The following is a 22,242-nucleotide window of genomic DNA, read 5'->3' as shown; positions in this document are numbered from 1 at the left end:
CTGTTTTATATTCTAAAGTCACACTTAAAAGTAACTGAACTTCTCTGTCACTCCAAACGAAAGACAATGTTCCATCTAACTGGAAGTTACACGTGTCATTTGTTGATGTTTTTTTCCAGGATTCTGATTGGCTCTAATGACTTTATGCTTCTCGTTACACTGCCCCCTTTAGGTTTGGCTGCTCATAGCACCTTAACAGCGTATTTATGCGGGTTCATGTAAATAATGGTATTTTTCAAAACGTAGATGGAGAAATATCTGTTTTTGTAAATACCCGGCTACGTGTAAACGGGGCCTAAACCAGCCTGGACAGACGTGAAGAGCGAGTGAAGGTAGTCCAGTAAATGAACCAGCGGTGGCGGGTGTGAGGGTGTGTGAGGGTGTGTCAGGGTGTGAAGGTGAGTGTGTGTCCTTTACCGGGCAGGTGGTCCGGAGACTTGAACTTGTAGGTGATGTTGCGACACTGAAGGATCTCAAGGACCAGATGCTCGCCCTCCGTCTTCATCTCCTTCTTCAGAGCGATCCTGATCTCCCCCATAACCTGAGTCTTACCTAAGTTTACACACACACACACACACACACACACACACACACACACACACACACACACACACACACACACACACACACACACACACACACACACACACACACACACACACACACACACACACACACACGGAGTCAGACGTATGTGAATACGTCTGACGGTCGTCAGCGGTAAACGACCAGCACGTCCATCATGACCTGCTCGTCGTTTTTATGTGTTTAACACGGATGAGGAGGCGGGTTCCGGTTGCCTTGGCAACAGAGTGGAAATGCTGAGAGCTGGGTCAACAAGACCCTGGTAAATCACAGACGAGGTCACTGTGTCTTACTGGCAATAATCTGTCTGAGGGAGTATCTGCACCTCCACACGAAGCTTAACTCTGCATCACTCAATGTTATAAATCACAGACAAGAAGGAGGAAAAAAACAGCTGAAAACAAAAAGAAAAATTAGATTTTAAGTTTGAATTCTCCATAAAAGGGACCAGGGCCACTCAGGGGAAAGGCAGTACGTTTTCCTAACCCAAACCTCACTCACGGTTACCATGACACGTGGTAAAAACACACATTTAACAGTTCATCAGACGGCTGTCCCTCACCTTCGGAGTCGCTGTGTCCCGTTGATGACATCACCGCATCTGTGCCATTTGGGATCTTTCCACTAAACAGAGAAAGTAAAAATAGACAAAAGATATTTTTCTTCAATAACAAAACAAAAGATTTCACATGTTTTTTACAACATGAACGTGACCTAAAATATCATCAGATCAGATGAAGATGTCTTCACTCAGATCCAGCCAAAGGTTCCCAAACCATGACACCACCAACACCGTGTTTAACAGACACAGCGCCACAGTCAGTTAAAGTTGCTTTCGTCAATAAAAATTATGACGAAATATCGTCGTCAACGAACCTTTATCACCTGAGGAAAACAAGACGAGACGCAACGAAAATGCTGGTCATGTGACGATAACGATAATTAAATATATATTGTGCAATATCGTAGAGGAATAAAAACGAGACTAAAATGTAGATTACAAAATAAAAACTCTGCTAAAATGTGTCTTCATTTTATTTGTCCAAAACGAGACAAAATATACAAAAGATACACTTTCCTACATAGACGTGGAAAAGAAAAACCCAATGTGTCGTCGAAAAAGAAAAAGATGGGGAGAAATGCGGAAAAATAAATATGTTGTAAACTCAAATTACAGTCTTCTGTATCTGGAATGAATGTATTCTTGAGTGTATAAGGTAACAATAATATAATAATCAGAAACCTTAAAACCGTAAAATGGGTTTGGCTAAATACAATCTTTGACTAAAACGAGACTAAAATGGTCCTGGACAATTCTGACTAAAATAAGACTAAAATGCTCAGACTTTTAGTCGACTGAAACTTGACACGATTTAAAGGAGAATGAACGTGACTAAAACTAATAAAAACTAAAATGATAGCTTGACCCAAAGACTAGACTGAAACTAGAATTGAAACAGGCTGACAGAAACATCACTACAGTCAGTGTTGGCAGGTTTGGATGCTTTCTGACGTCAAGGGAGGAGAAAATGCACAAGATAACTGGAGTTTAAACTATCCAATCCAAGACATTCGCCTTACATCAGAGGGGCTTTTTTATGAAAAAGAAAAAGACTCAGATAATCATAAGAAAAGCATATGATTGGGTCTCTGAAGTTACTCTCAGATTAAAAACATTAGAGTCTGAATGTCTGCCGTTTGGTGAGCTGTTTGGATTAGTGGGGTTTTGTGACATCACAGATCCGGACCAGAGTAGAATCAGTCCCCCGTTTTTTATCTCCTCCCAGTTTTAGACCGTACTGAATTTGCTGAACCTCTGAAGCTGGCAGCACGAGGCTTGAATAGAACTCACAATCGGGGGACCTGGAAGATGGCGCTGTCCACCTCGTTCAGCTCGTCCTCTTCGTCCAGGAGGCTGTAGGCGCTGCCGCTCAGGCCGCTGTCCAGCGAGGCCGCAGAGACGGGGGCGTCGGACCTGTAGCTCGCCCGGGCTGAGCGGAGAGACGACCAGCACGGGGGGAACAAACGTACACCTCGTTGGTTCCAAATACAATTAGCTTTAATTAACACCTGCTGGGATGGAAATTCATCACAATAGACGTCTTTAAGGGACACGAGACTGTGATGAAGAGAGCACAGACACCGAAGACTAGCAGGAAGCATGTGGACACGTATCACATATGTACAAGTACAAGGACAGCACTGGCATCGTTAGTCATCTATATGAGGATTTAGAGTTTTCAAAAGGTTCAATAGGGCTTGGTCGCCAAGTTGCATTCTGGGACGCGGCGGCCATGTTGGCAGCCTCATGAGTGTAAACAAACAGCAGTGTAGTAGCACCAAGTGAACAGACGGAACGCAAAAAAAAAAAGTTAAAATGTTGGAAAGGAACTGGAATTTACCAGGATACCTTAAAAAAAGGAAGCCATGGACCGGTATATGGAGAAAATAATGATTATTAACAGTTTGGATCCATATGAAATCCCTGCTAAAGAGTGGAGCTCCGACTAGGACTTACTGCCGCAGTTCTGCACAACTGACATCTTTGGCTACCTTTTTTGCGGTGTGAGCGGCTACACTTCGGAGCAGTCTCATGTGCAGTTCACAAATGGATGGCGAAGAGCATCTCTGAATGCACAACACCGGAACCTGCAGCGTGGGAGTGAGAGGGGCAGGGTAACGGCCCGGTCAGGCGGGGGAGAGATTTGTCCGTCAAGACTCCTCTCCCTGGCCCTGCCCCTTCTCAACCTTTCCCCGACCCTGCACCTAACCTGGTGCTTGCTGATTGGGCCGGAGCTTCGGGAGCTGTGTGCTGGCCTGTGGTCCCCACCCCCAGTCATCCCGTTGCTGCTTCCACCTGCCTGCTGTGCTGTTGACGTCCCCGACCCCCAGTCTGGCCCTCAGCAGGAGGGTCCCCCCCTTATGAGCCTGGTCCTGCTCAAGGTTTCTTCCCTCCTAAAGGGGAGTTTTTCCTTGCCACTGTTTGGCTTAAGGCTTTTCTCCCACTATGGGAGTTTTTACCTGCCATTGTTTATGTAATAATTGCTCGGGGGTCATGTTCTGGGTCTCTGGAAAGCGTCTAGAGACAACTTTTGTTGTATTAGACGCTATATAAATAAAATTGAATTGAATTGAATTGAATGGGTGCAGGAGCTTCAGATCATAAAGCCGGCAAACAGTGGGAACGCGGTTAACCGGTCAAAAGTAAGCCGCGCTCCATTCTAGCAACTGTTAAGGTAGCTTCCAACATGGCGGCTCCGCCAAGTGATGACGTCAAGACGACCAAGCCCTATTACAGGAGAATATGAGATATTTATGTCAGAGGTGGTTTGAGAATCTTTTATAACACTGTCCTGTTTTTTAATGATGTTTGAGGTTTCAGCACTTTGCTCTCAGACAGTGAGGTCGAATATGAATGATGTGGGATGCGTGGATGCGGTGCAGGGCGGGATCCATGCCGACACGCCTCTCCTTTGGGACACACCGACACGGCATCACTTACCGACCGCAACAATGGCTCAACGAAGCCGCGGAGGAGTCGTTTCACGGCGTGAGACATTGATTACGTGGTATCAGTGAAGCGTGTCGGTGCCCTCGGAGGAAACGTGCCGCTCTGCATGAATCTCTGCTGATGTGCAACTTTCCCTGATGAGACTCCCCTCTTGTGTGCGTTAGTAGTACGGCATCCTCTCTTTCTTTCTTTCTCTCACTCTCTCTTTCTCTTTCTCTCCTCGCTCCATCAGACCCGTGGGTGGGGGGGGGACTCTCACCTCCGGTGCTCTGCGGCCTCTCCTCTGACACGGCTTTCCTGAGCGTGAGCTGCCTGCCGTCCGCCCGGCTCCCTCGGGCCGCCGCGATGGAGGGCAGCGCGGGCAGCCAGTCGGACTGGGCCCGCTGCAGGCTGAGCACCCCCGCCACGCTGTGCCGCTGGTGCCGGAGCGGGAAGCGGGCCCTTCGGCCTGGGCGAGTCCGTTTCCCAAGGTCGGAGGTCGAAGGTTGAAGGTCGGAGGTCAGGGGGGGGGGAAGGTTCGACGCCGGGAACCGAAGGTCATGGGGATCGCAGTTCAAGGTGGGAGGAGGAGGGGGGGAGGAGCGAGATGACGATTCAGAGAGCGGTTCTGTCTTCACCATGGCAACCAGCCTGACTGTCAATCACATGCAGCCACCGTGTGCAAGTGCACGTGTGCTGCATCCGCTGAGGTGCATCGTGTGTCCGGTAGTCGTTCAAATGAACAAAAAAAAAGGGGGGTGGTGATTGTGGCGGCATGCATGCACAGCCATCTCAGGGAAGGAGCTTCAGATGAGCCGGTCGTTGTTCTTTTCAGAAAAAAAGGGGTAAAAAAAGAGGAAAAACAAAAGAAAAGAAAAAATAACTCCAGAAATTAAAATAAAACTATCAAAAGAGGTTAATAAAAGGGGGTGGGGGGATGGGAGAGCAGCTTTCTTCTGTTACTAAAGATGGATAAATTAATCCCTTTGCTTGTAATTTTGTTAGAAATGTCACTGATGATAGTTGGAATAAGTTTATTTTTCTCACTTAAAAAACTTTAATTGTATTTAAACTGCACAACCTGAGTTCAGCGGGGCTGAAAGTAGTCGTTCCTCCTTCTTAACGCCACTTCTAGTTTAGAAAATACAATTTACAGACTCTTTTATGCTGTTGATAGGATTTTAAATAGCTGGATCTGTGCATGTGCATCCCTGCACCTCTTTAGGTTCCCTGAAAGGTCAAACTTGGGAAAGTGACGTGCTGCCCAAACCCTTGTGAGTGCATACACGCTGGGCACGAAGTGCAGGACGTGAGGGAAGGAAACCAAAAGAAGAGAACAAAAACAACTGGAGAGGAGGAGGAAGAGATGAGTGCGAGGAGGCCATGCTGCGTGGGCTTTATTTGCGTCTTGGTTTACTTGGTTGGAGGCGTTGCGGCGGCGGCGGCTGCTGCTGCTGCTGCTGCTGCTGTTGTTGTTGCTGCTGCTGCTGCTGTGACCGCTGTTGGGCATCGGCGGTTGCTATCGCAGCGCCTCCGCCGCTTCCAGTGCCGCCGTCCGGACGGTGTTGCCGTGCGGCGCTTTTGCCAGAGCGTGAAGTGCCGTGTGAGCGAGAGTGTTGGCTGTATCCGTGGCTCTGGCCCTCTGGGGACGGGGAAGGCTTCGATGTGCCGGGACTACTGTGAGATTTCTCGATTGGGGGCACCTGCGTGTCTAAAACAACCAAATTCACCAAATTACTAAAAGAAGCCTGTGCTTTTCACTGCTGTGATGTACGGGGCTCGCTCTCCCTTGCTCGTGAGTTTACAATCTCATCTTTTAAATTTGATCATTTTTCTGGTTATATGTGAAGCATTCAAAGCCTTCCACGGCCTTGTCGCCCAATGGACACGTAGAGGGAGGCTGAGGATACGCCCCCCTGAGCTGGATGACATCATGGCGACCAAGAAAAACACACCACGAGAAAGCAAAAAAGCATGAAGCAAAAGCTAGAATGGGCGCAAGAATGGGCGGAGCGAGGAGCGGGTAATAGAGGGAATGCATTGACGTCACTTCCCCACTGGACCAGCCCCCTTACTCGCACTTAGTGGCAAAACATCAGCAAAAATGGCTAGTAAAACTAGTAATAATGGCAGTTCGTCGTGGCCGACGTTAACTGTTAATGTTCAAGTTGAGTGTCTCCTCTGGCAGGCTATCATGTGGGCCTGCAGACCCGCTAAGGATCTGCAGTTCTGGGGCGGGCAGTGCTATCCCTAAATAGGGCTGCCCGGTCACTCGCATTGCTGCCTCAGCCTACTGGGCTCAGATTCAGATCAGCTGCGACCATCAGATGCGAGTCGCCTGTGTGCAGAGCTCCTACTAGCAGCTTCCAGCCTCTCAAGCCTGCCACCGTCATAGTCACTCCATCGCCACAGGGCTTTTCCACCTCCAACACAAACGCCTTGCACTATACGTAAGCCAGTTGGTGTTGTCCCCCCACCAGACTGCCTCTCTGGTTCTCGACATCATATGCACTGTGGTACAAAAGAATGCAACAGACAGTGCAGATGAAGCGATCGCCCCGCAGTAGCAGCTGACTTGCTGGTTGACGCCGTCTGTTTGCTTACAGGAAGCTATACCGCACGCCGTCTTGTGGAGGCATCATTGGCCCTATTGAGAGCTCTTCTGCTGCCTCCACTGACAGACATCCTGCTGCCCGATGTCTGTGGTTCCAGTTTGTGTCTCGTCCAGGACCATGGGACCAGATTTTTATTCGGGTTTACTCCCAAGGTTTTGAAATCAGGGTGATCCTTCTCCTAGATGGACTGCCATCCAAGGCTAATGAGCCCCATCTACCCGAACTGAAACTAGTGGAGAAGATGGGATAACAGCCGATTAACGGCTTAAATTAAAGGCAGTTGGACTTGACAGTGACCCGTACAGTTACCCCAAGAACCAGTGGTCCATGGACATTAATATTTGGCCACGAATCCATCTATCCATCCATCTTCTTCCGCTTATCCGGAACCCGGTTGCAGGGGCAGCAGCCTCAACAGGGATGCCCAAACTTCCTTCACCCCAAACACCAGCTCTTCCTCCAGTTCTTCCGAGGGGAGTCCGAGACTTTCCCAGGCCAGCCGAGAGACATAGTCTCTCCAGCGTGTCCTGGGTCTTCCCCGGGGTCTCCTCCCGGTGGGACATGCCTGGAACACCTCCCTAGGGAGGCGTCCAGGAGGCATCCGATACAGATGCCCAAGCCACCTCAGCTGACTCCTCTCAATGTGAAGGAGCAGCGGCTCGACTCCGAGCTCCTCCCGGTTGACCCAACTCCTCACCCTATCTCTAAGGGAGCGTCCAGCCACCCTGCGGAGAAAACTCATCTCGGCTGCTTGTATCCGCGATCTTGTCCTTTCGGTCACTACCCAAAGTTCATGTCCATAGGTGAGGGTAGGTGCGTAGATTGACCGGTAAATCGAGAGCTTCGCCTTTCGACTCAGCTCCTTCTTCACCACGACGATCCGGTACACCGACCGCATAACTGCGGATGCTGCACCGATCCCTCTGTCAATCTCACGCTCCATCGTTCCCTCACTCGTGAACAAGACCCAGAGGTACTTGAACTTCTCCACCTGAGGCAGGACTTCTCCACCCACCCGGAGAAGGTACGCCACCCTTTCCCAGTGGAGGACCACGAATCCAGTTTCTTGATATTTATATGTACTTAATTTCTACACTGGGGAAATATACGAAGCAAAGCTTGAAGGCATACAATCCATTTGTCTCTCTTAAGCTTATTTTTCGGCAGTCTGTAAAACGATAACTCCGATTTGTGAGTACAGTCGATTGCACAACAGCTCTTTCCCATTTGTATGTCATCAACCTGCCAGGGACTGCAGATGTAAATTAGCCTGTATGGCTAAATCTGGCACATTTACATGATGGACTCAAGTGCTCATGTCAATCAATGTGCGTTGTCCCTTTTAAATAAATAAATAAATAAATACATTTTAGATGTTTTCGGGTAGCTCAAACTGAAAGTTTACGCTGCCACTCAGTCTTTCTGCCACTCAGTGGGCGTAACATGCTGTGACGTCATGCGCATTCCCTCTATACTGCTGACAAGATCTCAGGGGGAGGAAGGGAGGAAGAGGCAGAAGAGAGTGAAGAGAAGAAGAGCGGAAATAGAGAAGAGACAAAAAGGAAAGAGCACAGGAGGAGCAGAAAGAGCAGAGGGGTTGTTGGGGAAGGACGTTGTCTGGGATGGCATCATTCAGGAAGCAGGAAGTCATGTGGTCCTACCCTTGGCTGGATCTGGGAAGATCCCGTGGCTCCGGCTCTTGATGACGGACGACTTGGGGGAATCCTGATTTTCATGCAGGGAGGCAGCGGTTTTGGGGGAAGAGTGCTGCGAGGCGGGTTTGGAGGAGCTGTGGCGGCCCTGGCTGGAGTGGGAACGTCGGTGGTGGTCGCCCTCGCTCTGCTCCTTCAGGGGGAGCCATCGCGGGACGTTGTCCAGCTGGGCGGTGTTGGACAGGTCGATGAGGACCTGGGACAAACAAAACGGGTCAGCAGATGTGGCCAAAAGTTAAACGGGTACCACTTCAAATAAACCTCGGTTAAATGGAGTTTACCTCTCCAAGGAAGTCGTTGGAGGAGGCCTTGTCGTAGTCCCAGACGCTGACCTCCAGAGTCTTCTTCCTCAGCTGCAACACACACATAGTTTTTAATGCATCTGTTTCCAACTATGTTTGCTGAGAGAATTATAGAATAAAACTGAAAGAAACGGCGCAGGGTCTGGTATTTTTTTGGCGGCATTTAGCTTTTGTGGTTTCCAATCCCTACGATCATCTAAAATAACGCTGGATCCCCGTGAAGGTCATTCCTCACAACAGCTGTGTATCGTTGTCGGACATCAGTTACCCCTTTTCCACCAAACCGGTTCCAGGGCTGGTTCTGGTTCTGGGCCAGTGCTGAGTTTGGAACAGGGCTTTTTCTGTTTCCACTGACAAAGAACTAAGTAGCTAACTTGGGCATATGAGTGGGCGGTTCTTGGCAGCGATTGGCCCACGTTCAAGAAACCTCCTATTCAATTGGTCCGTCATGGTGCAGCATTGACCCTTGCACTGGTATCTATTATCCCTTTTCCACCAAAACCGGTTCTAGGTTGGTTCTGGTTCTGGGCCAGTGCTGAGTTTGGAACCGGGATTTCTGTTTCCACTGATAAAGAACTGGCTCCGGGCCAGATAAACCGGTTCCAAGGTAGCACCAACTCTTTGCTGGGCTAGAGGAAAGAACCGCTTACGTAGGCGGAGGGGGGGGGTTATTAAGACCAACGTCAATAGCAAGACTGGGAGACGGAGACATTTTCAATTAAGAATGAATCTGGATGCAGCAAATCATCATGGGTCTGAGGAGGAGACAACCTGTCTTTTAGAGATGTGTCCACGGAGGAGCCATGTGGACCAAGTCCTGTTAGAGCAAATACCTTGTTGTTGCTGCAACTTTCACACAAACGCAGCAACGTCACTGTTTGCAGTGACGTAATGACGTGGCTCCTCTTAGCACTCGAGCTGTGGAAAAACAAACCGGTTCTCACCTGGTTCATAAGTTGAAAGAGTTGTGAACCAGAACCAGCCCTGGAAACGGTTTGGTGGAAAAGGGGTATGTGTGGCACCACAGTGGATAGCATCGCAGAGGCAACCAAACTTTGGAAACCACATATTACACTTTCAGTTCGTGTTGGTTTTCTCCAAATGTAGCACGGAAAAAAAAAGAATGTGAACATCTGCACAATCTGCATGCATTGCATCTAACCCCAACCCTCAACACGCTACATACTGCAATGCCGGGGGGTCACAGCATGCAATCTTAGAAAAAGCCAAACAGACCCAAGAATGCAAAGACAGAAGAAAAGAAAAAAACCAACAGGACCATACGGGAGAATCTAAGATTGTGGTGTAACGGTGATGAAACCCCCCACGTCTGAACGGGGGGCCCCTCGGAGCAACAACCAGTCAGTTGCTTCATGTGAGAACAAATCTGTGTATTTCAGACTTATTTTATGGCAACAAATTCACTCGTTGTTGATTCATATCAATCAAAAACCCGGCTATCGGCGTCTCCAAGCAGGAAATGTTGTATTTGTGTGAATGTGGGTTCTTCTCCTGACGGCAGAAACGGGTTTTAGTGCTCTCTGCCGTCATGGCCTGTTGGTTTTGTTACCATCTTTGTCTCTTAGCTCTCGTCTTTGTGAGCTCAGTTTGCTTCTTGTTTTTATTTCTGCAAAAGCGGGTTTCTGGCCTCCACCACCTCTACGTATTCATGCTGAGGGCTTTCCTTTGTTTCCTGCCAGATTCTTCTTTGTCTTCCCGTAAGCTACGTCTGCCCCTGCCTCATTCTGCTGATATCTCTCAGGGCTCCTACACAGCGCCCTACTTATACAGTCGAATGATATCGTTGCAAATTCAAACTCTATGAGGCGCGTTGGCATCACCTCTGATATAATGTCAAGAGCGGTGTGTTTGTAGCCAATGTGATGATGACGGGTGTAGAATAGTAATCAGCATCCGTCAATCACAAACATTGGACAACTTTAACCCGTTTTTTTCTCTGACATATGAAATAATACACAGAGAATTAAATGAATGCTATCTTGGACACTTTAACTGGTCACTTTATCCACTTTATACTGCTCTTACCTGTAGAAGACTATACTACACTGTACATGCTATACCTTGTATTTTTTATCTATTGATTTTTTGTATAGTTTTTTATTGCCTGCTTCTTCTTTTGACTTGTATTACGGCAAACACTTGAATTTTTCCCTTTGTTTCCTTATGTTTTTCAAGTGTTATTTACACACTGTAAATGAATAAAATTGAATAAAAAAACAACTTTTAGAAATAATTTGAGTTATTTATGTTTTTTGTTTTTTTAATTTTATTAAACTTTTTGGGATTTTCTGTCCCTATCACATATGGAAACCTTATCAAATCTGATACATCAGAACCTTTAATCATAGCTGCTTAAAAAAATGTATATAAATAATATTTTATTTTTAAACAAGTGGAAAAAAAGGTGTTTGTGAGTCTCATAAAGCTCAATTCCTTCTACACTTTGTGCCGATGTTATTTCTTTTTTAAAGCCACTTTATGTATCAGTAGCACTTCTGACCACATGTGGACAGCTTTTCACAATAAAGTTCACGCGTTCCCCTGCCGTAAGACACAAACAAGTGCACCTCTAGTGAGACAAAGTGGTATTACAAGACACGCAGGACCATCGTCATTCATTAGTAGTTTTGTCAGCACAGCAGCTCAAATTGCCCCCATGTGGCCAGAGGAGGTATTGCTCCATAGAGTGTCTTTAAAGCAAGTGCTCAGACCATGGTGTAAATAAACACATCACCTGTTCCAAGTGAATATTCTTATAGATGACGGTCTGGTTCCACTCGGGGTTGAGGCTCCGGCCGGCGTGTTTGGACTTCCTCTTGTTTTCGGCGCTGTGAGAACAGACCACAGAGTAACATGTCGGTCAACATGCATGCAGACGCCCCGGAGGTTGATGGACCACCACACTGAAATGAGGACAACATGTTAGAGCAGGGCACGATGTGACAGTGAGGAGGGAGGGGGATGAAGTGGTGCACACTGTTTTGATGGTAACGATGTATGAACCTGCGTGCACGGACGGCAGGGCACGATGCCAGGGTGGGCTGCAAAAAAGTCCATTTTGATGTGCATCAAGTCGTTTGGTCTATAAATTTAGATGTAAAGTAAAATTAAGAAAAGTCCGCTCTGAGTGCGAAAGCGTCTGTTGGAAACAGATCTTCACAAAGGATCATTGTTTTGATCAAGAGATTGAAATCATCTCAGATGTTTTGAGGGGAAAAATGAACTGGAACAGATAAACAATTACAAGTTAAGATGGATGTTTTTTGCAGAGAATTGGGTTTGTTTTTTTAAGATTGCAAGATAAGAAAAGGTTTGCAGAGTTAGTTCAGAAACGACGAGAACAGGCTACTCTACAGGAGACTGGGGAAACAATGGCATGAGTCGGGACAGAGGAGAGTAACGGGAGCCGACTGTGGCGAGGTAGTAGAAGGTGCAGTATGATGTTAAAGGACAACATTACTGGGGGGGCTTGAATTACAAAAAAGGAGAAATTAAAGGGTGCCGGGTCTCAGATCTTCTACTAGAACAGCACAGGGGGGGGAGGGTTTGTTGACATGTGTTAGGTTAAAGTTATCAGGGAACGTTTTCATCACTCCTACAGCAGAAGGGAACATCATGAGTAATGGAAAACTCAACTTTTAAAAAGGGTGAAGAGAGTTAGTGGGACTGGATTAATTAGCTTCCAACATGGCCGCCTCGTAACCCCCACTGACAACCAGTTTTATCAACCAAAAGAGAACCAAAGGTGGGCAAGTCACATACCTGGCGTTCTGGACAACCATGACCTGACTGAGGGGGTCCAGCATGCATTAAATGTAGAGAACAACATACAGAAACAGTCATCAGAGGGAGGTGCGTGGGTGGGGTCGAAGAGTGCCTGTGGGTTGCCTGAGGTCTGGCTGCGTGATTTACTGGGTGTTTTTGAGGAGGGCCAGAGCAGGGAACCGTGGGGTGCAGCGGCGGCGGGTTGGATCTGCGCTGCGGTGCGTCATGAGCCGCGCGTGAAGGTGCTGACAGGATTCTGAGGTCATGTGAAGCATCTTTTGGCAACCACAGTGGAGACCTGCCGCTCTTTTATGGCTGAGGTGAACATCTGATTTCGCTTACGCCTGGTCGAGTAGTTGGCCGGGGCCTCATGAAAAATGCATGTAAAACACTCTAATTGAATTTGTGTGTACACGGTTTATTAGGTTAAAAAGAAATCCCCATTAGAGAGAACAAGTGCAAGACAACTATTTCGATTTTGACACAAATGTGAAACGACTAATGGAGTTAAACTCTGAGCCCGACATGAACATCTGCGGCCAACGTATCTGCACAATCTACAACTTCTACGGTTCTGACAAAAACGCTGTGTAAAATGTAAATAAAACCAGAATGCAGCGATTTGAAAATCTCAATATATCCAGATTTTGTTTACAATAAAACAGATTTTGTTCACAATATTGTATAATTTTGAATTTGAACAAATGGGGAAGTGTGTCCAAACTTTTGGTCTGTACTGTACATACACATATATATATATATATATATATATATATATATATATATATATATATATATATATATATATACACACACACAGTACATACAGTACAACATACTTTATATGTGTGTGTGTATATATATATATATATATATATATATATATATATATATATATATATATATATATATATGTATGTATATTCCTCCCTTTAGAGACGTGTTGTTGCCATCAAATTACAAAAATTACCCTTATTTTATATCCTACAAGGCCTGGTTCAAGTCCTTCCTTTAAGCTTTGTCTAAGCTTTATATGCTCTATTGTGAGTAAAAATGTGGGGTATCAATGTTTGCAGGAGATATCCCAAAACATAGAAGCCCCCGGGGGCGGGACTAAACTCACTACTTTGATAATAACAACCTGCACAACTGCAGGAAAATAAAACAAAACAGAAGTACGCGATCTAGTCTACCAATGGCAGACTAGCAAGGGAGGTACTGGAGACAATACAAAATATATAGACACTGACAAACACTCGAGAAATAACAAGACACAGGTGTCGACAATTAGAACAGAGGACGACGCACACCTGGAACAGTGTTTTCAAATTAAAAGTGCCAATAAAAAGAAAGAGGATTGAATACTCGAAGTCATAACCACAGACCACGATACTGGTTCTATGAGATTCATGAATCATTGTGTTGGGTTTTTATTTGTATTTTACACAGCGTTCCAAGTTGCAGTCGAACATGTAATAGGCTTACGATGGTGAGTGTTGGCCGGCGGCCTAAAGAGGCTCCTACTCCCAGCTCCGTGAGCCTCTCTCATCGTATTAAAGTAGAGGTTTTTCCTGCCTTTCTCATGGCTGTGAACCGAGCCATTGTCCTCAGCCACTGCAGAGCCTCCATGTGGTTGCCGGGAGATCCGCGACGCAGCACAAAAAGCTTCTGCATGAGCTGCAGTCGGTGCCGATGGCTGTGAGGATGCATGTATACGCAGGGAGCTCATACACGAGTATGTGCTCCAGTGAGCATGGCTGAAGGGGTTGTTGTTGCCAAGCTGAAAATGTCTTTCTGCATCGCTCCAGTGCCGTCAACATCTCAAAATGGTGTCTGAGTGTGTGTCAGGTGGAGGCCTGTGTCAACGCCTGACGAGAAGAGGGCCATAAATTATTACTTTTAACCTAAATCATCAATATGAAGTAAATAAAAAGCTCCCTGAAGAGAAGGGGGGGAAGCAAGCACGGACTTGAGTCTGGATCACATTACAGGTAAATATGAGAGCCATTGATTTTGAAAGCACTCCCACCTGCAGCGCAACTCCCATCTCCGGAGCAAACCTCACATTACCTACGTTGTTTATGTCATTTAGCAGCGATAAGGAGCGGATCAGTTCTGCCAAGTAAATCCTTCCAACACTGATAAATCCAATGTGTCTTTGTGGTGTGACGCCGGTATCAAGGAACGAGCAAGTGCTGCACATCTAAAGATGTCATGTGAAGTGAAAATCAATTGTAAACCGATTCTTAAATGAATGATTTAGGTCGGAGCTAATCGATGGAATCATATTGGTCTGAATGTGCCGTTATATTCAACCCGTCTGGCAGGAACTCACGCGGACTCACGCACGTACACGCCTCCTTTTAAATCAGCCAAAAGGTTCACCTAAATGTTGGCAGCTCTCGTTCATTACCTGAAGGCTTGAACTACTCAAGGTGTGCTTACAGTTTTCTCTTCCCAGACTCACCCTCTCCCTGGGAGGAGATACACTTTTACAAATGGGTCAGAGTAGCCGTTGTTGTCCCGCGGCGCGAGGTTTCTGGCCTGCAGGACGTGGACGATCAGGTTGCCAAGCTGCTTGTCGTAGTGGATTTGAAGCTGGAAAAGGAAACATAACTGAATTTACATGGATTCAAATGCACCTGAGTGAGAGGACACGGAGACCAAAGCCATCAAATCGGTTTTGGGTTGCATTTATCAGGCCAAATGCACTGCTGGTTAGCACGCGGCTAACTTAACTTAGAAGTACTAACTGAAACGCAGTATTTTGAGATGAACCTGCAGCTCAGCTTGAATTGAAACATGTCTGCAGGCTTAGCTGATCTAAAACTGCATATAAAATGGACTTTACATCCACGAAGAAATATTTATTTACTATAATAAACTTGGGGGATATATTGGATCCTGAAAAAGAGCTAGTTACTTTCTTCCCAACAGCTTGAGGAGCGATTAACGTCTGTAACGTGACATCACCACTTAACAAAAAGGACTAGAGTCATCAACACAAAGACGAAAACATAAATTTAAGCCTAAAAACAACATTACCGAAGGTTGAAAAGCTAAATGTGAAGCTACTGTATATCCAGGCCCATGAAAACAATCAAACATCAGACAATTTTGCTAATGGCACGATTAAAATCCATATTGTGCATGAGCCAGAGACCCTGTTACCCCTTTTCCACCAAACCAGTTCCAAGGCTGGTCCTGGTTCACAACTCGTTCAACTTGGGAACCAGCTGAGAACCAGTTTGTTTTTCCACAGCTCAGGTGCTAAGGGGAGCCACGTCTTTACGTCGCTGCAAACGTCAGTTACGTTGCTGCATTTGCGTGAAAGTTGCAGCAACAACCAGGTATCTGCTCTAACAGGACTTGGTCCACGTAGTTCCTCCGTGGACACATCTCTAAAAGACAGGTTGTCTCCTCCTCAGACCCATGATGCTTTTCCCAGTGCCAGTTCTTTGTCAGTGGAAACAGAAAGCCCTGTTGAACTCAGCACTGGCCCAGAACCAGCCCTGGAACCGGTTTGGTGGAGAAGGGGTAATAGATACCAGTGCAAGGCTCAATTCTGCACCATGATGGACCGTTTGAATAGGAGGTTCCTTGAACCTGGACAAACCGCTGCCAAGAACTGCCCACTCATGTGCCCAAGTTAGCTTTTTTAGCTTGGCTTACTTAGCTTATGCTAACCTATGATGCTAACTAATGTCAGCTACAGTGATTCTGATCAAATCTGTTCAAACATCTCCATTTCAAATGTTGTTGCAGAAACGATATCTGAAAAGAGAACTGCCAGAGCTGAAACCTGAAGATATTTGCTTTGCTTCACCCCAAATCTTCCAGGTCATCCTAAAATTTGTTGCAGCAGCTTCTCAGTACAAATGGCATTAAAAAAAAGACATTTTATCTTTGAAGCAAGAATAACTAGGCTATGTTCTGTTGGGTCTTTATTCACATTATATTTCAGAACACATCATTGTTTTATGTTTGATTCATTGAACTGGTTGCATCCCAAATCTAGACGGCAATTTCACTGGCTTGCTTCAGTTCCTTTTTAAATGTGTTTATTTTCACTGTCCTCCATATTTAAAATAACTCATGATTTTATATAACTCTCTTTCAAATTTCAAATCAATTTCAAAAGAGGTTGGTAAAAGATCATTCCAATCTGATGGAGCTTTAAAATTAAATGATCTTTCTCTCTTTTTGCGTTCTATTACCTCTTTTCATTGTTTTAAGTTGTCATTATACTCTCATCTTAAAACAAATTGCCTATGTTTTTAATTTATTTATGTATTTTTTGTCCTTCTCTCTGTTATGTTATATTCATTTCATTCTTCCGGTTATTCTTTTTGTCTATTTTGTAACTAGACTTATGTTTGTTTTATGTCATGTATGTCTATACTGTAATGTGATGTATTGTAATGTTGTATGTTTTCTTGGGACCCGCTTGAAAATGAGATGGCACATCTCAAGGGGCCATCCTTTAATAAATTCTGAAATTCTGAAATAAAAGAAGTCAGTTAGTCAGTAGCTATCATGTATCAAAAGCCTACGTCCATCATTTTTGGGTGTCTATGGAGACTGACTCGCTTCAGCTCCCAGTGGTCAGTGGAGGAACTGCACCTTTCTTCACTTCTGGGTTTGTGTAACAAGAGAAAGCCACATGTGGCCCCTTGGATGGCCCTGGACCAGGAAAAACCAGGAAACACCTCTGCACCTGTCGAGGTTTGAGGAAGACACCTCAAATGGACTCAGCAGTTGAGATCAGGTTAATCTTATTTACCGATGGCAGAGCGTTGGGGTTTAAGAGGTGACGTGAGTTCCTTACATCCCACACGGGTAAAACAACAGGCTGAACCTTAAACCTCAGCCGAGCTTCCAGCAGTGCAGTCGACCCATGAGAACCCAGAATAGCAGCAGAGACAGCCGAACACATCCTGCAGCGGCTGCAGCAGACTCACGGTTTCCTTTCACAGACCTGTATCTCTCCGGTGATGGGATGGGTCTGGGTCCTCGCTGCCTCTGTAGTCTGTGGGACATGAAAGCAACACACTTACTCTCTGCAGGATACGAATCTGTGGGTGGTGTGTTTACTGGTGGGTGAGCATACTGTACATAACATACAGTGCTGTGCGCCGCTTCAGGCAAAACTGCTTCAGTATTCACTTTGAGTTCAGAGTTAAGACGTATTTATTCAAACTGCCCTGCAATTTATAGCTGCATCGTTGATCTCTGCAGTTCTGCAAAAGCCCCTCAATATATCCATTAGCTTCCACCTTCGATCCAAATATAGCCTGAATTTCTAACTAACGCTTCAGCCCAGATTTCTGACCCAAAAACAGATGCGTAACATGTCCAGAAACCTGTGTGACGGACTTGCCTTGGTGCCGTGCCGTTTCTTGCCGATGGACGGGGATCCCTGGCCGGGGCTGGAGGTTGCCGACGTCGGTGCTGGGAGACTGGAGCACGAGCCAGATGTAGGACCCTGCTGCTGGGACACTTTCTGCAGCTCGGCCGCCAGCTGCTTGGGATCAACGCCTGGAGATCTGGGAGGTCTGTCCCCTAAACGGTTCACACATGAGAGTCACAGCAGTCACAAAACCGTGACAGGCCGATGGCTCATCTCAGCTGCAAGCCTTTGGTTGATTGATTAAGCATGTTTGTGTAATGAACGCAGCAAGTTTATATATTCCTACGTCCCTGAAGGAAAATGCAGCTGAAGATTAACGGTACAGCTCTGGATTAGTTCATTTAGTTTGTTTTTGGCAGCTCTCTGGAGTTCCCCAAGGTTCAGTTTTGGGGCTAATAATTTTCTCCCTTTAATTCCTCCATGTGGATCCATTCCCAGATCTACTTACCCCTCACTCACCTACATGTTCACCCCACAGTTTTGGGGAACAGATAATCGCAGTAGCCTAGTAGCCTTGTAGCCTACTGATTTAGTTTTAGGTCCCGTTTACACGTAGCAAAAACGGTGGTGTTTTCATGCGTTTTGGCCGTTCGTTTACACGAAAAGAAGCTCAAAGTCACCAAAAACGATCATTTCTGAAAACTCCGGCCAAAGTGGAGATGTTCAAAAACTCAGTTTTCACGTTTGCTTGTAAACGGAGGGAAACGGACATTTAGGCTTCAGAACGTCACATTATGTGACAGAAACGTCACCAGCGTCATGTGTGCGACCTGCGTTTACAATTAGTTTGGCCACCGTCAATATTTTCTTGTATTTTACCTGTTTTATATTCTAAAGTCACACTTAAAAGTAACTCCACTTCTCTGTCACTCCAAACAAAAGACTCTCGTTCCGTCTTGGAAGTAAAGCTTGAATTATGGTCCCGACGCAGGCCCTACGCCGTAGGTTCTTCCTCGGTGTAACGCAGTATACGTTTTAAGTTTTCTAGTAATAATGTCAGATGAAGCGTTCCAAACCAAAAAGAATGAGCCCTCTAGTGTATCTCTCCGTTGCCTTGAACTGGCTGTGTGCTGCAAAATGTGCTGAAATTCCGGACCGGAAATTCCCGCACTGTCCTGCGGATGTGACGTCAAATGACGCTGCATGCGCGTTCTCGGCGGCGCACGAGTAAACATTATATACGCGTTTGAGTCATGGAGGCAGCTTCAACTTGAATTGGGACTGAAAACAGATGCTGACATGGCTCATTTCCTACTGACCAGGTAAGATAACATTGTAAGTCATATTTAGAGCTTGATTTGAAAATCACATGAGATTACACACGCGCTCCCGTGCCGGCTTCGCTGTTGGCTGCAGTAACCCCGACGGTCGTCGTGGCGCTAATGAGTCTCATTGCTTATTCTTGCCTCATGCTCATGACTGGAAGTTACTTGTTGATGTTTTTTCCAGGATTCTGATTGGCTAGCATGACTTTATGCTTCTCGTTACACTGCCCCTGTAGGTTTGGCTGCTCATAGCACCTTAACAGCGTATTTATGCAGGTTTGTGTAAATGAAGAGATTTTGAAAACGATCTTGTGTAAACGATGGAATTTTTCAAAACGTAGAGAGGGAAATATCTGTTTTTATAAATACCCGGCAATGTGTAAACGTGGCCTTAGAGACTTGGAACGGTTGCTGTTTATGTCTCTGCCTTGTTTCTTCCCTTTCTGTTTGTTTGTTTTCTCTCTTGCAGATTCCAAGGCTTGTGTGCCCGTTGTGTGTTTTCTTGTGTTTCTCTCATTTCAGACGTGCTGCTATCCCAATCATATATATGTAAAAAAAAAAGAAGCTTCAAACAATGATGAGAAAAACTGGCTTATAGGCTTCTGGCCTGTTTTCTCTGGTACAGTACCTCTGAGTATTATAAAAAACAAAGTTAGCTCTTTAAAAGCTTTCTTAGATTGCTTCAAAGGCATCGAAATGTCCCCCAGAATAAATGGTGTAAATCGAGACTTGTTTTTTTGGAGCCAGCCTTCCCCCAGTAACCATTCAATGAACTGTCCTTTCCCTGATTTCCACAAAAGGTAAAGATCGGAAAACCTTTAGGTCGAGCAGTGATCTGATCAGAAAATCTTAAGGGATCAGGGACCCAAAAAAGAAGAAGAAGTAATATTAGATGAACACTTGAACCCACCTTTGCCGTGTTCCTGGACATCCAGCTGCTGAGAACCCTCCGTCTCAGCCAGCATGTTGAGATCCCTGTAAAGATCAAGAAATAAATAATTCATGTACCTCTGAGTAGTAAAATTGAGGAAACTAAAAGCAGGACGAAGGAGGAAAAAAATGGGAAGAAAAGATGTGTACGACTAAGATAAATGCAGCAGGACTGATGATGATGACCAGCAAAGCCCTGCAATCACGACTGGCTATTTATATATCTGAAACGTGAGCTCAGGCCGGGTGGAAATCTTGAGGAGATAAGGAGTCAGGAAATATGATCTGAATAGGACGGGATCAGAAAGATTAATCATGCATATTTGAATGGTGTGATGGAGAAGAATTTAAAACAGCATGAAGGAAAAGACATAAATGAATACAGCGGTCAAACTCACAGCCTGACGCAGACGTCTGCTTCGCTGCACGGCTGAGCGACGAGTCCTTGCACTTCCTCGTAGGTTTTCCCCGTCAGAACAAGACCATTCCACTCCAAAACTTGCATTCCTAGAATTTGAATCCGAGAAAAAATATCTGATATGAACGATTTGGCGTTACAAAATACGGAAGAGTATTAGGGCCATGCAGGAGAAAAAATATTTGAGAGGGGAACATTTTTTTTTAATTGTGCACTTCGGGAAAAAAGTCGAAATGTTGAGAATAATGTTGAAGTACAATTTCAAGAATAAGAAAGAATTTTAAGAAATTTTGTCTTTTTTCCCAACATTTCAACTTTTTTCACGAAATTTTGACTTTTTTCTTGAAATTGTATTTCAAAAGTCGAAATGTCAAGAATAATTTTGAAATACAATTTCAAGAATAAAGTCGAAATTTTGCCTTTTTTCTCCATATTTCAACTTTATTCATGAAATTTTGACTTTCTCAACATTTCGACTTTTTTCTCGAAATTTTGACTTTTTTTCTTGAAATTGTATTTCGAAAGTCGGAATGTCGAGATTAATGTTGAAATACAATTTAGAGAAAAAAGTCGAAATATCGAGAAAAAAGTCGAAATATCGAGAAAAAAGTTGAAATGTCGAGATTAATGTTGAAATACAATTTCAAGAATAAAGTCGAAATTTCGTCTTTTTTCTCCACATTTCAACTTTATTCATGAAATTTTGACTTTTTTCTCAACATTTCGACTTTTTTCTTGAAATTGTACTTCAACATTAATCTTGATATTTTGACTTTTTTCTCAAAATTGTACTTCAACATTATTCTCGACATTTTGACTTTTTTCTCGACATTTCGACTTTTTTCTGGAAGTGCACAATAAAAAAAACATCTTCCTCCTCTAAAATATTATTTTTATTTTTCTCCTGCCTGGACCTAATACTCTTCCGTGACATAACGCAGGGACCTCGGAACTGATATGTTTCTTCAAACCAAACAGAACTCAAAGCCAGGAGATGGGCATCTATTTAGAGTTCAGTCCATTTGTGTCCAAATGAGTCCAAGCGATAACAAACCAATCCTCTGATTGAATTTCCTGTCAGCTATCTCTTGTTAGAAAGCGTTTCCATCCACAAAAGCGTGATTTACGGGACAACATTTCAAATGTAACACTACGGAAGAGTATTAGGGCCAGGCAGGAGAAAAATTAAAATAATATTTTAGAGGAAGAAGATTTTTTTTTCATTATGCACTTCGAGAAAAAAGTTGAGAAAAAAGTCGAAATGTCTACATTAATGTTGAAGTACAATTTCGAGAAAAAAGTCGAAATTGTCGAGATTAATGTTGAAATACAATTTCATGAAAAAAGTCCAAATTTCGTGAAGAATGTTGAAATGTTGAGAAAAAAGGCAAAATTTTTACTTTATTCATGAAATTTCGACCTTATTCTTGAAATTGTATTTCAACATTATTCTCGACATTTCGACTTTTTTCTCGAACTGCACAATAAAAAAAATCTTTTTTCTCCTGCATGGCCCTAATACTCTTCCGTAGTAACACACTCACTGCCGTGAAATACAAAAAAAAACTTGCACTTTTGCACTGGCAGATGTCTAATTTCTTATCTGGGCCCACAGGAACCCGCTCAGCACAGCAAACCCACTGCAGCCTCAAACACACACCTGCAGCCGCAGGACTTACACAGGTTGAAGCAGCTCATCAGGAGGCTCCTCTTGCCGTGAAACTTTCCA

General features: G+C 44.8%; 1 protein-coding gene across 1 annotated transcript in view; it reads right to left on the bottom strand.

The window, feature by feature from the left end:
* The window catches only part of pcloa (piccolo presynaptic cytomatrix protein a), a 99,266-nt gene that overhangs the window by 5,447 nt on the left and 71,577 nt on the right, over positions 1-22,242 (bottom strand). The window contains exons 12-24 of the mRNA XM_061715000.1: positions 20,494-20,602; positions 20,076-20,140; positions 17,871-18,052; positions 17,469-17,519; positions 14,958-15,088; positions 12,488-12,514; positions 11,460-11,553; positions 8,684-8,755; positions 8,352-8,598; positions 4,356-4,544; positions 2,438-2,576; positions 1,148-1,209; positions 418-552 (exon numbers count right to left, since the gene is read on the bottom strand). Coding sequence (XP_061570984.1) covers positions 418-552; positions 1,148-1,209; positions 2,438-2,576; positions 4,356-4,544; positions 8,352-8,598; positions 8,684-8,755; positions 11,460-11,553; positions 12,488-12,514; positions 14,958-15,088; positions 17,469-17,519; positions 17,871-18,052; positions 20,076-20,140; positions 20,494-20,602 — 1,503 coding nt within the window. The remainder of the gene's footprint in view (positions 1-417; positions 553-1,147; positions 1,210-2,437; positions 2,577-4,355; positions 4,545-8,351; positions 8,599-8,683; positions 8,756-11,459; positions 11,554-12,487; positions 12,515-14,957; positions 15,089-17,468; positions 17,520-17,870; positions 18,053-20,075; positions 20,141-20,493; positions 20,603-22,242) is intronic.

Source organism: Cololabis saira, chromosome 23 (assembly GCF_033807715.1).
Source record: "Cololabis saira isolate AMF1-May2022 chromosome 23, fColSai1.1, whole genome shotgun sequence".
NCBI classification, from domain to species: domain Eukaryota; kingdom Metazoa; phylum Chordata; class Actinopteri; order Beloniformes; family Belonidae; genus Cololabis; species Cololabis saira.
The sequence above is the reverse complement of the archived record's forward strand: the minus strand, read 5'-3'. Positions and strand labels throughout refer to the sequence as shown.